We start from the raw sequence: 14,743 nt of genomic DNA, 5'->3' as shown, positions 1-14,743 counted from the left end.
TTATCAATTGTTTTACTAAAAATCTTGACTCCTGCTACTTGTCAGTAGTTCTCCAGTGTTTTCAGGATGGAGTCAAAATTATTCATCTAGCCAACAAGACCGTAAAAACTGTGCCTATTTTCCTGCTATGTGACTGACCTTTGCTTGACATTCCAACTACTGACCTTAAGCGTTCCCAAATGGGTCAGTTATTAAATACTCCGGGCCTTTATGCCATTCTGCCAGGAGTTGCCTCCCAGCCTCACCTTTCTCTCTAGTCCTTCCAAATATTTATCAGATGTCCTTTGCACTTGGCAACATTTCCTACAGAATTCTTCTCTCATTCAGGGGCTCCTTTTGGTTCCAACCTTGTAATCCTATATAGCCCACCAATATTCACCAATATGAACTTCACCTCTTATTTTGCCTCCTCATTTATCTCTACTGACTGAGCTTTCTGAGGGTTGGGCCATGTATTTCATCCTTAGAGCTCCTATGGCCAGCAGTGGCTATAGTATAAGATCCAATAAATTATTATTGCAAACATGGATATGTTTGGTGGATAATTGTTTTTCTAGCACTGTCTCATTTCCGAGCATATCTATCTGTCCAGACTCAATTATGTGGCCTATGATATTAGTAGGTTGGAAAAAGTCATTAATGAAAAGACATGTATTGAGGTAGATTAGATGGTCAGGCTGTTAGTTCTAGGTAGTTGTTTGAATAAGTCTTATATCCTATGTCTTTTCCCGGTTTCCTTGTCTTCTCTCTCAGTCTCTACTATAGAGAAATTACAAGCGGCTTGCTCCTAAGGGTTCTTCAGTTGGCTAAACTGTCTCCTTTAGGTAGCCCACTTTTGCCCTCTGGTGGCCAGATTATGCTACCACATTCCACTTGAGAGAGTCATGGCCTTAGGTAGCATGAACAGTTAACAGGTCTATAATCTTGGAATTAAATTATTTGAGCCTGTTTGTGCTTTTGTATTATGATTTGCTAGAAACATTAAATGAAACAGTGCTTGACATATAATAGGAAATCAATAAATCTGAGTTTCCTTTTTGAATAAAAGAAGCCTTCTTAGTTAACAAAAGTAAAGAAAACTCTTGCAGTTATCATCTGGAACACAAGATGTCCAGTCAATTTTTTTTTTTTTGTACTGGGGATCCAACTCGGGACCTTGCACTTACAAAGTAGGCAGAGGAACTACTGAGCTAAATCCCTGGCCCTATTCATGGAATTTTTGCAAACCCCTTTAAATCAAGTAAAACCCTACTCTATCTCCAAGCCATTTTCTACTGGAATTAATGTTTTAAGAATAAGGTGGCTTTGACACATTGTATGTGTGTATCAGTTCATACAGAAATGTTTATTCAAGTACCTAAGATATGCTTACCACAGCACTAGGCACCATAAAGGTTATAAAGGCTGACTGGTCCCTGCTCTTATGAGCTTACAGTCTAATTAAGGAGCCACAGAACACTGAAAAGAACATTTAAGTGCTTAACTGAATGTTAGAGACAATAAATCTTTAACACTGAGAGATGAGGGAAAAGAAATAGGTGATGGAGTCTGCAAGAAAATCTGGAATAAAGAGGACTCCAGTTAGTTCTTGAAGAATGCATAGGGCCTACCTTGATAGAGAGCCAGGCCAGGCATTCAGGCAAAGACACATCAGCAGAAAGGTATAGATTGAAAGAAGACAATGGCCTATTCAGAGAGCATCATGCACAATGAGTTTTGCTGAGCAACCAAGTCAGAAATGCAGCTTGTAGTCAACTATAGAGAGTACTAAAAATCAGCTGAATAATCTGGTTTTTTATTTGTAGGTATTTTAAGAGCCACCATAGACACTTGGGCAGGCTAAATGACATGATGACAAAAGGCCTAACAATATGTGCAGAATGTACTGCAGGAGAAAGGTGAGGGAAGGAATTAGAAACTGTATCAGTAATCCTGATACAAGAAGGGGATGATGAGAGCAATTAAAGAGCTAACAGACAAGATTTAGCTAGAAGACATTTTCATTTCCTAAGAATTTTAAATATGTACAGTGTTTTTAATTCAAATTCTCATGCTGTTTGTTAAAAGGGAGAGTATCCAAAATAAGCTTTAAAATCTATTTAAACATCTGTGGTTCTTTTATGATGGCTGTTTTGTTCAATGTGGAAACTACTTTTTATGATGAATCTGATTTCTATATGTTTCAATTAACTAACTGGAGAAAGAAAAATAAATGAATTGCTATGAGTTTCTGAAATACTCATAAAATCTCTCCTCCTCCCCAGGTGGCGGGATGGGGGGATTGAAAAAACTACATCACATTAACAGGTACTTTGGGTATCACCTAAATGTGAAACTGATATTTCTCTGATTAGGAATAGAAACTAAAGTTAAAAGACATTAAGAAAGCCTTCTCTATAGGGGAAAACCTTTAATATGAATCTGATTATAAATTTATATAAATAACTTAAAATCATGCAGGACACAGTGGCACATGCTACTACTCAGGAGGCTGAAGCAGAAGGATTCCAGTTTGGACCAGCATAGGCAACATAGTAAGACTCTGCTTCAAAATTTAAAAAGAGCCTACCTAGTATGTTCAAGCCCTTGTGTTCAATCTCCAGCACCCCAACAAACAAACAAACAAAAAACTTTAATTAATTCTACCCAATGTTTCTGAAGAATAAATACAAAGGGAAAAAGGTGAATTATAAAGCCATTTTAGACTTCCAGGGAGATAGTGGTGCAGTAAGCAGCAATAAATCAACATCTCCAAGATTTGGAATCCAGACACTGGAAAATAACAACTTGAGAATGAAAAGAAGGAGGGAGGTGGATTCCCCAGGCCCAGGAAGGGTCTGAAGGGAAAATTGGAGCCCACAGAGAAAGTAAAGAGACAGACCTCAACACAGAAAAAGGAGGGGGCAATCTACACTTTCTCCCCAGCTCCCAGGCTTATGGCATGAGAGAGGAGGATCAAATCTACAGACACAGTGAAAGTGACTCCAGAGGTCTCCAGGGAGAAACACACCAGTGGAACAAGGCAATGAGTGCTGGGTGCTACAATGGCTGGTGAATGACTCCAGTTCAAGTGACTGCCATGTCCCCTGGAGAGGGCACTTGGCTGGATGCCATTTTAGGGAGGGGCCAACTGAACCCGGGACTCAAAGCCTCTGTGGGTTGGCTTCATCTCAGGGCTCCCAGTGATGAAATCCCACAGTGAGTGGGTGAGGGACAGCCACAGGAGACATCCAGGATCAAGGAGCCTTGGTCAGGCTGGCAAGAGATACCCACAGTGTTGTAGGCTGAAAAACTCAGGCCCCAACCCCACAACCAGAGGCCAGGATCAGCCTGATCTGTGGAGTTGAAAGCACCAGAATCAGCACCCCACCCTAGTCTACCAGTGACAGCAAAGTGACACCCTGAATTAGACACTACCACAAAACTGTGGACCCCAGAAGATAACCATGGGCTTGAAGTCACAGAGAAATCTACATTTTTTTTTTGCTTTTGTTTTTTTCTTTTTCCTCTTTTTTTTTCATGAGTATGAACACTGTTTTTAGTTTTTGTGTTTTGTTGTGTTCTTGCTTTTCTTTTTTCCTACTTTCTTTCCCTTCTGTCTTTTTCACCAGCTTCCTGGAGCTTGGGTAATCTTCCTTTGTCCTTCGCCTTTGCTTCTAATCTCTTTCTCTCCTTTTATTTCTCTATATTTTATAAATTAAAACAACACTGACATTCCCTCTCACTCCAGAAAGAATAGCTATCATCAAGGAATCAATAACAAATGCTGGTGAGGCTATGGGGGAAAAGGAACTCTTCTTTGTTGCTGCTGGAAGTGTAAACTGGTACAACCACTGTGGAGGTCAGTATGGGGATTCCTCAAAAAACTAGAACTAGAGGTTCCATTTGACCCAGCTATTCTCCTTCTAGGTATCTTCCAAAAAGAGTTAAAAGCATCATACCTTGAGAGCTTGTTTGGAGTTTCTAGATGAGAGCGCAGCTATATATCCTTAACTGAGGAAAAAGTCCTCCTCTAACAGGGGTGGTCGACCTCTTCGACCAAGCATGCAGCTTTGGGAAGGAGCAGTGAGGGAGGAAGGGGACATCTGCCTAACCAGCCAGATCAGCCAAATCAACCCTGGCAATCAATGAGGTGACAGATGTCACAGCCAGATCACCTGCACATACAGAAAGCATCATACCACAGTGATATATGCATACCCATGTTTATATCAGCATAATTTATAATAGCTAAATCTTGGAAAGAGCCCATATACCCATCAAAAGATAAATGGATAAAGAGAATGTGGTATTTATATACACTGGAGTACTACTCTGCCATAAAGGATACATTTAAATCATTTGTAGGAAAATGGATGCACTTCCAGACCATAATCTTAAGTGAAATAAATAGGATACCCAAGTTTAAATATCGCATTGTTTCTCTTGATGAGAAACCCAAAGGCTAAATGAGGACCATAATGGAGGATAGATATTAGGAAGTAGGAAGAACTTATTCAAATGGGATGGAGAACAAGGGAGGTGGAGGGGAAGGGAAAAGAGAAAAAAAAGAGACTAGAAGGAAAAAAATGGAAACAATGCTTCTATAAATGGGGAGGGGAAAAAAGGTTGAAGGGAGGAAAGGGGAATGGGAAAAAAGAATTTAGATGTGTTATGTACAGGCACAAATTCCCTATGATGAATGTGATCAATATGACAAATATGTAGTAATAAAAAGAATAAAGTTTAAAATGAAGCCATTTTGGTGGAAAGCAAATATATTATCTTCATCTTGATTATATGATAAAAACTGGATCATCCACAGGCATTGAAAAGTGTAGTGGCAAAAATCCCAATTAGGGCATGATCCAAATACTCTCACAAAATTTCCTTTCACTCAATCTGGACCTGAGAGTCAGGCTAGCCTATTTCCTCCATGATTCTGATTAACAAGATTCTCTATTATTATAGCCTCCTTCCCAGATATGTTCCTATCTCTTTAATGCTTTTTATTTCTTTGTACTCTAGCTCCCAAATAATGATATGCCTGAAGCACTACAAGACATTTTAATAGGCTAGTTGGCTCCTGTTAATTCCTTGGGCACAGACACGTGCACCTTTATTGAATACTTGGCTATCTGTTGGGGCATTCAAGAGGACAGCTAAGATGGTTCTAGAGTTACCAAATCAGTAGAAAGGAGGAGTTAATAGCTCTATGATAAGAACAACTGATCCTTTTTACAAAAAACATTGATGAAGAGTATTCAGAGGGCCACCTCAAGAGGAAGTGCTAGACCAGTGGTCCTCAAAGTAAGGACCCTGGACCATTAGGTAGAGACTTAGTAGAAATGAAAATTCTTGGATTCCTCCTGAGACCTACTGATCAGAAACTCTAGGGGTAGAGCCCAGCAGTCTTAGGTTTTAACAAGCCCTCCACGTGATTCTGATGTGAACTAAACTTTGGAAACCATTTGAGCTAGACTTATGGAGAAATAATTGGTTCCAGATCCTTAGTGTACTTGATTTTTCTTAGCTAATCCACTAGTTTCCAACTTGTTTGCACATCAGAATCACCTACAGCAGTTTCAAAACTATGAACAACTGTGTCCCATCACCAGAGGTGGTGATTTAACTTGTCTTGGATATGGCCTGGGCTTTGGAATTGTTAAAAGATCCTCAAGTGCTTCTAATCTGTAAACAAGTTTGAAAATCACTGGTTAATTAAAGGAAAACACATTAAGAGTCAAAAATCCATTCCCAAATTCTGTTCAAGTATATTTCCTCATTATCTCTGAGTACCAGAATGTTGTCATAATATTGCTCTACTTATTTCAGTATCCTATCTAGAGAAATCTTTATTCCTGTAAACCATATTTTTGAAAGTAAAAGAGGCAATGAATTCCTATATTCTTTTCTTTGGAAGAAATCTAATTTTGCAACCAATAAGACTTCATGCCATTCTTCTTATTAAATATTCATCTATTTTATTTAGCTATCCAAAAACATCATCAGAAACTGTTGGTGGAATGGAACTAAGTTTTTGTACACTTGAGATGGCCTCTGTGAAGGTAATTTTTGGCTTCTCTGGAAAAGAAAGCTTCTCCTCATCTTTACTTCAAGCTTCACCAATATTTTCACCAGATACCATAGCTATGATCTTCACATCCATTAGTTCCTGGGAGATGATATAATCTCCAGTGATAAAGTCTTGGAAATTCACTTCTTTTGGGACACATGGCAATAGCCACTGCATGCTACATTACACCTTTTCAATAGAAATGTCTGTGTGGGGTTTTTGTTGTTGTTTTTGGAGGGGAGGTGAGACAAGGTCTTGCTACATAGTTCAGGCTGGCCTTGAACTCACTATGTAGCCCAGGCTTGGACTTGAACTTAAGGTGATCCTTCTGCCTCTGAGGGATGGGATTATAGGTGTGCACCACCATGCCTGGCTGAATGGCTATTTCTGTGTCAAAATCTGTAAATTCCATAGGAATGACGTTGCCTTTGGCCAACACTTCATCACTGTGGACTGCTTGACTGACCAATACGCTGCAGCAATCATGTCTATGTCCTGCCTGATGCCCACTTGTCCTTGATCTTCAGTGCTACTGATCTTGAGGAGGATCTGTTTTAGAAGATGACTCCTGTACGGCATCTTCATGGTGTGAATTATGCCAAGATTTAGTGGCTGTAGGACAGCAATATGGTTTGAGGGCAGATATCCCACCTGAATCCTTTTGAAATGTGGAAGCAAATTGTGAGCAGAGCAGCTGTCAATAAACAGGAGGATCTGGCATTCTGCCTGCTTCATCCTGTCATCCACTTGTATTAGCTGCTTATTAAACAGGTCCTGCATCATCCATCCCCATTGGCTGGGTCAATAATCATAAGGGAGAAAATGGACATTCTTGAGGCATTCCTGAGGCCTCATTTTTTCAATCCCTGAAGCACTGCATCAAAAGAGTGCTATCAACTGCTGCTTTCTTGCCCCCTCTACAATGGTCCCCTTTAGCAATAAGTGTGTGCTGGGGGGAGCAAGTGGAAAAACACTTCTGTCTCATCAGCATTAAAGCTATCATCTGGGCTGTACTCAGCAGTCAGTTTTGTAATTTCCTCTGTATGCCACTCATTAACCTAATCTATTTCCAGACTATTCATTAACCTGTCACCATCCTCTCTACAGATTGCTTTCAAAGCAATTCCATGGAGATCTTTAAATCTGTTCAGCCAGTCTATCTTTGCTTGAAAATTGTCATAGCCAAGCACGTTGGCCAAGTTTAGTGCTTTTTTTCTGAATGGCAAAACCAATCACAAAAATGCTTTTGACATGGATTTTTTGAAACCAAGCAAAAACAGCCTTATCAATATCATCATAAAGAGCATTATCCTTGTCTGCGGGGGTCTATAGATGCCTCTCACATTTTTTCTTCAAATTTAGCACAATTATTTAAGAATGTAGACAATATAGGAGTGATAAATTATTTTGTCATATTCCCTTTCCCCTGCCTAACAGCTTCTGCAACTTTCATTTTCTCCTCCAAGGAGAACTCCTGATGCTTCCTGTTCCCTATTTGCCATTTCTGGGGGAAGAGGTCAGGGCCACAACTAACAGGACTGTGTCTGCGCCTCCTTGCAGCTTGTTTTACCACAAGAAGTGAGAAACGGAGTTCCTCTCAGAGTCAAAGTTAACAATTCACTCTAAAAGATGGGTTCAGATTTTTTTAAAAATCTTACTAGGAAATAATATAATTGGTAAAACTAAGTGAAGATAGGATTCGTACTACTGACTTTTTGTCAGTAATAGACTACTTAGACATTTCAAAAAGAAGGGATGTTACAGATAATCTAGTTTCTTAAACTTTCCAAGCCTTGGTACAAATGGAAAACACAACTGCTTTGTCTACTATTGAGAATAGATTGAAAGAGGTGGTGAAAGAGTTTTGCAAAGATCAATGCAGTGTAAAAATTCAAAGTTGATTTATCCAGCATGTTTTATGGATATAGAAACTGCAGCCTGGGCAAGAGGTTGAACCAGGTTTATGTAGCTGAGGTTTCTTGACTCAGATTAGTGCTGTTTCTGTTCCTCCATGGTCCCGCTTGAAATTCCACCAAAATGTGACCTTCAAAGTTCTCTCAACATCTGGCTAGAAAAGATTTTCAATGTAGAAGATGTATCTGGTGCCATACATTCATTTAATAAACATTTATACGTGCCAAACAGTAAGGATTCAGTGAAGAATAACAGTTTTAAGAGCCGGGAATTTAGCTCAGTGGTGCCATGCCTGCCTTGCAAATGAAAGGTCCTGAGTTTGATCCCCAGTACCAAAAAAAAAAGAATAACAGATTTAAGATCTCTACCATTATGAAATATAAAATGCGGTGAGGAAGATAATAAGTAAACAAATAAATAATGTAGACTTGCCACAGAGAGTGGTAAGTGCTATAAAAGAAACAAACAGTACAGTGGGGAATAAAAGAAGAGGATCTATTTATAAAGGTCAGGGACAGTCTTATTAGAAAACAACATTTAAGCTGACAGCTTCATGAAGAGCCGAGGCAAAGGGGAGTTGAGCAAAGGACACATTTTCAGCAAATTCTCAAAATCAGCAAAGAGCTACAGGTATTCTAGGGACCAAAGGAGGTAGTTGACTCAAGTATATAAGGTAGCAAGCCTGAGCATTCAAAGATGCTATGTAAGAAGTTGTATTTTATTCTGAGTGCAAGAAATCCACTGAAGGTTTTCAGAGAAGGGAGGGTCATGATCTGTTTTACATTTTTAAAAGATCACTAGCTCTTTTGTGGAAAATGAATCAAAGATGTAAAGAGACCAATCGGGACATGGGGATGCCGTTGCTGATAGTCTGGGTAAGGGATAATAGCAGAAGTGACAGGCAGATGGTAGTACAGTCCCTCTCTGGGCCTCTTTTCCTATTTTAAAATGAAGAGGTTTGACTCAACCAGGGAGGGCATGTCAGAATTTGACATCCAAGGACCTACTGGACCTACTGAATAAGAATCTCTGTGGGGGCCAGGGATTTAGGTCAGTGGTTTCGCCGCCTGCAGCTCAAGCACAAGGACCCGAGTTCGATCCCCGGCACCCCCCCCCAAAAAAAAGAATCTCTGTGAGGGGCCCTGATGGCTTCACTGCTGAATTCTACAAGACATTTAGAGAGGAACTGCTGCCACTACTGTTTAAACTCTTCAATGAAATTGAAAGGGAAGAAATACTCCCAAATTCATTCCTAGAAGCAAGCATCACCTTGATCCCCAAAGCAGAGAAAGACCCAACTGATAAAAGAGAACTATAGGCCAGTCTCACTAATGAACATAGATGCAAAAATCTTAATAAGGTAATGGCAAATAGAATGCAGAAGAACATCAAAAGATCATACACCCTGATCAAGTGGGATTCATCCCAGGGATGCAGGGATGGTTCAACATATGCAAATCAATCAATGTAATACACTACATCAATAGAGCCAAGGACAAAAACCATATGATCATCTCAACAGATGGAGAAAAAGCATTTGACAAAATCCAACATGCATTTATGATAAAAACCCTACAAAAAATTGGAATAGATGGTCTCTACCTCAATCTGATAAAAGCCATCTATGAAAAACCAACAGCCAATATCATACTAAATGGTCAAAAACTGAAATCCTTCACACTAAAATCAGGAACAAGACAAGGATGTCCACTATTACCACTCCTGTTCAATATAGTTCTGGAAACATTAGCCACAGCAATTAGACAAGCGAAAGAAATAAAAGGAATAAAGATAGGAAATGAAGAAGTCAAATTGTCATTGTTTGTAGGTTACATGATACTCTACATAGAAGACCCCAAGAACTCCACCAAAAGTCTTCTAGACTTAATAACCAAATTCAGTAAAGTAGCTGGATACAAGGTCAACACACAAAAATCAATAGCTTTCCTCTACATGAACAACAAACTCATTGAGAAACAGGGCAAACAATTCCTTTCACAATAGCATCTAAGAAACTGAAATACCTAGGAACCAACCTGACAAAAGAAATCAAAGACCTCTTCTCTGAAAACTATAGCACTCTGAAAAGAGAGATTGAAGATGATATCAGAAAATGGAAAGACATCCCTTGCTCCTGGGTAGGAAGAATCACTATAGTAAAAATGGCCATACTTCCAAAACTGCTATATAGATTCAATGCAATCCCAATTGAAATTCCAGCAGCATACTTCACGGACCTTGAGAAAACAATCCAAAAATTCATTTGGATCAAGAAGAGACCCAGAATAGCAAAAGCAATTCTAGGCAACAGAGACATGGCAGGGGGTATCACAATCTCCAATTTGAAACTATACTACAAAGCTACTGTGATAAAAACAGCATGGTACTGGCAAAGAAACAGACCTGAGGACCAGTGGAACAGATTAGAAGATGAAAACAACTCCAGACCCACTCAGCCACCTCATCTCCGATGAAGGAGCCAAACACCCTCACTGGAGGAAAGATAGCCTCTTTAATAAATGGTGCTGGAAAAATTGGGTTTCATCTTCCCGAAGATTAAAACTAGACCTATATCTCTCACCATGCACTCAACTAAAATCGAAATGGATGAAAGATTTAAATATTAAAACAGAAACGCTGAACTGGCTGGGAACAGAAGTTAGGTAGATCTCTTGAAGACATTGGTGTAGGAAAGGATTTTATGAACAAAACCTCAGTTGCCAGTGAAGTAACACAAACAATCAACAAGTGGGATCTCTTCTTATTAAAAAGCTTCTGCACAGCAAGAGAAACCACCAGCAGTGTGAAGAGACAACCCACAATGTGGGAACAAATTTTCATCTGCTGTTCCTCAGACAAAGGTCTACTATCTAGAATCTATAAAGAACTAAAAAAATCAGACCTCCCAAATTTAAAGACCCAATCCAAAAATGGGCATCTGAAATGAACAGACATTTCTCAGACAAAGAAGTAGAAATAGCAAATAAACATATGAAAAAATGTTCAACATCACTGGTCATTTAAGAGATGCAAATGAAAACAAGATTCCACCTCACCCCAGAAAGAATGGCTGCCATCATGAAATCAACCAATAATAAATGCTAGCGGGGCTGTGGGGAAAGAGGAACACTGCTCCACTGCTGGTAGGAGTGTAGACTGGTGCAACCACTGTGGAAACCAGTATGGAGATTCTTCAAAGAACTAGGACTGGAAGTCCCATTTGACCTAGCTAATCCCCTGCTGGGTATCTTCCCCAAAGAATTAAAAGAATCATACCACAGTGATATATGTGCACCCATGTTCATAGCAGCACAATTTGTAATAGCTAAAACTTGGAAGCAGCCCAATTGTCCATCAACTGGAGACTGGATAAAGAAAATGTGGATTTTAAAAAATAAATTGGAGTACTACTCAGCCGTAAAAAAGGAATTAGAGACATTTATAGCTAAATGGATGCCTGGAGGCAATACTTTAAGTGATATAAATAGGAAACACATGTGTAAATACTGAATACTTTCTCTAGTGTGAGAAACTGAAAGTGTAAATAAGGACTAAAAGGTATAACAGATAATGTGAAATAGGAAGAAAAGGGGCAAAGGGGAAGGGGAAGTGGGAGAGGTAGGGGAAAGAAAGAAGGGAATGGAATTAATATGAGAAAATGAAAAAATGGAAACAAAGTCTTTGTAGATAGGGAAGGATGGAGGGGTTGAAGGGAGGGCAGGGGAATGGGGAAAAAATAAGAACCAAGAAAGATTATGTAAAGGTGCAAATTTCCAATGATGAATGTCATTATATCTTATACCTAAAATGTACCAATAAAATTAATTTTTAAAAAAATCTCTATGAAGATTGCATGCAAACCACATGACTACTGTGGATAACACCTAAGGTCCCTTCCAAACTGAAGTATTGGACCCTAGACAGGTGCACCAAATTCAAATGCCTTTAAGGGCCAGAACAGTGCCATGAGTAAATGAAACCAAGATAAGTTATCTGGAGAATGCTGTGATCTATGTGCCATGTGTAAAGCTTTCAAGAATTTACAACAAACAATTCCCTTACCAAGGCTGGTTAAACAAAACACCATCCAGCAGGAGCACTTGCCTACTTTAGGCATTTTAGCATGAGAATCCTCAAAGGACAAGATGCTGTCACCTTATGCTGTGACAACTCTTTTCCAAAGACAGATTTTTACCACTACCTCCATACATTTATCCTCTCATTCATGGGATCTTGTATGTGTCAAGCACTGTGCTTAATGCCATATACCAGATGCCATGAATGGGGACATAGTGCCTACCATCACTGAGAAGCTGATCATGGAAGGAAGAAAGACAAAACACTCCAGTGTGTGAAATACTTTAACAGAGGTTATAGATGTGTGGAGATATACAAGCAGAGATAATCAACTGGGATGTAGCACCAAAGAGCAGTGCACAGAGGAAACAATATGGTAAGCCTTAAGAATAAATGAATTAGAATTCTTGAGATATAGGAAATATATGTAAAGGCAATGGAGTACTGTAGAATACAAAATGTCATGGACAGGAAAAAATGTCTTTAGAGAATAAATGAAGACCAAATCACAAAGGGCTATTTTAGGGTTCTAACTTGATCCTGGAGCAATACTAAGCTTTTGGGGGTTTTGTTTTATTTTATTGGGTGGTTTTTGGTTTTGTTGTTGTTGGAATAACATGCACTTTGGAAAAGAATACTTTGGTTACAGGGTGAGGAACATAATGAATAAAGTCCATTTTCCTAACAGATGGCTCTAAATCTGAAAACCAGGCTAGCCAAATTGTCTGTATACAGTTTGAATGTTAGTTTGAGTGCAACAGGATGCTAATGAAAGACTTAAAACAAAGAGAAAGAGATGAATGTTGTATGAAGAATGGAATTAAAAGGTGTCAGAGAAAAAGCAGGAGTCCTAGAATTGGGAGTGTAGCTCTGTGGTAGTCAAGTGCACCTGCAAGACTCTAGGCTCAAACCCCTCAACTCTCCCAAAGAAGCAAGAGTCCAGACAAGAGACAATGAATGGTAGGCCAGCGATGTAGCTCAGTGGTGCCCCACCTGCCTGGCAAGCCCAAGGTCCTGAGTTTGATCCCTGGTAATGAACAACAACAAAAAGAGACAATGGTAGCTTGGATTAGAGCAGTAATAGCAGTAATCATTTTGGGCTATGCTTTTGCAGGCACTGCATGAGGTGAAGGAGGAGTCAAAGATATCTCTTAGATTTCTGGTTTGAGCACTGAGCAATCCAGTGGGTGGTGGTATTTACTGAGAAGGGAACCCATTATGGAGGATCAACTGCTGAAACATAATTTGTAAAGCATTTTACATGCTTAATACAGTTTACTAGTGGCAGGGCTAGGATTCAAACCTCGAGAGTCTCACAGAAAGCTAATGCTTTAAACACTACAGAATGTTATATAGCCTGTTGTGACAACTCCCAATTTTGAAAGGTGATATGGAAAAAGGATGAAGCAGGGGCCAGACTTGGTCAACATAAAAAGTCTGATTTTTAAAATTTCAATTTGTTTGAGACAGGGTCTCGATATGTAGTTCAGGCTGGCCTCAAACTCGCGGCAATCCTCTTACCTTTGCCTCCCCAGTGCTAGGATTATGGGCATGCACCACCATGCCCAGCTTTGAGTTTTAAATTTTTATTTATTTATTGCGGTGCTGGTGATTGAACCCAGGACCTCATGCATACTAGGCAAGTGCTCTAACCTGAGTTACATCCCAAGTCCAGAAGTTTTAATTTTATTCTAAGTGAAAGACAAGACACTGGAGAATCTGAAGTAGGGCGATATCTGATTAAACTTAAGAGTGCCAAAAGATCAACCTGGCTGCTCTGTGGGGAAAAGACTGTAGGGAGCCATGAGAGGAGATGGTTGAAGTGCATCAGTTCAGACAGAAGATGATGGTGGTTGGGAGACTGGTGAGTAATAGATGCAAAAAAGCAGTAAGGCTGAAAACTACATTTGTAAGGTAGTGAGGGCTCTGCGGGAGCTTGTTCAAATGTGACACAATCTGCATGGGCAACAGTCCAATCCAACCCGATTCCCAAAGCCTCTTCACACTCTGGGAACTTGGCTTCAACTGTTGGGGCAAATCGAAATGATCTTTCAGAGACAGGAGAGCTGGGTAAAATAAAAAATGTTTATTGCCAGGCAATGGACAGCCTCAGGAAATGAGTCCTTCTAGGCTGACCTCGAGTTAAGATAGTTTCTCCTTTTTATACCTTATTGCAGCCTACAGGGTAGCTTGAGAGTTGCGGTTACACAGAACGTAGCAAGGACGTGGCAAAGCAGCATTAGATCCGGGGTACTTAGATAGACACACTTCAAAGCTAACTTAATCTCTCCTGGAGCAGGCTGCCCCCATAAGAGGGAGGAGGCCCACCCAGAGTTTCCAAGCAGAGACAATTTCACACAAGTTTCCAACAGGGTTTTAGCACAAAGTTCATTAACAAATATTTTATAGTAATTATCCATTCCAAGTTATGTTTGGCAGCTCTTTCTGTCTCACAATTACTCCTGAAACTCGGTATCGTTACTCTTCGTGGGACAGCTGAAGACAGATTGAGGGCAGATAACCAGAATGAGAAGGGGTCTGATGTGGCACTACCAGTATGAACCCTGTCGTAAAAGAGCCAGGCCAGATTGAGGAGGGCTCGGTCTGGCCTTGATCGCAGTGCTGAGAGGATGGTGACATGGACTCCACAGCGCTCGGCGTATCTTTGAGAGGTGAGGCGAGGCCTGTAACCCTCAA

At 39.9% G+C, this 14,743-nt stretch overlaps 2 protein-coding genes across 2 annotated transcripts in view; both read right to left on the bottom strand.

Annotated features, from left to right (window-relative positions):
• The window catches only part of Pde6a (phosphodiesterase 6A), a 108,814-nt gene that overhangs the window by 93,891 nt on the left and 180 nt on the right, over window positions 1–14,743 (bottom strand). The window lies entirely within an intron of this gene.
• On the bottom strand, window positions 6,089–14,686 carry Tigd6 (tigger transposable element derived 6). The gene is given in 7 exon segments (XM_087180496.1): window positions 6,089–6,478; window positions 6,481–6,962; window positions 6,964–7,010; window positions 7,012–7,272; window positions 7,274–7,367; window positions 7,369–7,649; window positions 14,600–14,686. Coding segments are annotated over 7 exon segments (1,482 nt in total). The 3' UTR covers window positions 6,089–6,248.

The sequence above is a fragment of the Heterocephalus glaber genome, unplaced genomic scaffold, assembly GCF_053883595.1.
Source record: "Heterocephalus glaber isolate CG9 unplaced genomic scaffold, H.glaber_assembly_v1.0 deba00001463, whole genome shotgun sequence".
NCBI lineage: Eukaryota > Metazoa > Chordata > Mammalia > Rodentia > Bathyergidae > Heterocephalus > Heterocephalus glaber.
This window is presented reverse-complemented; position numbering and strand designations above follow the sequence as displayed.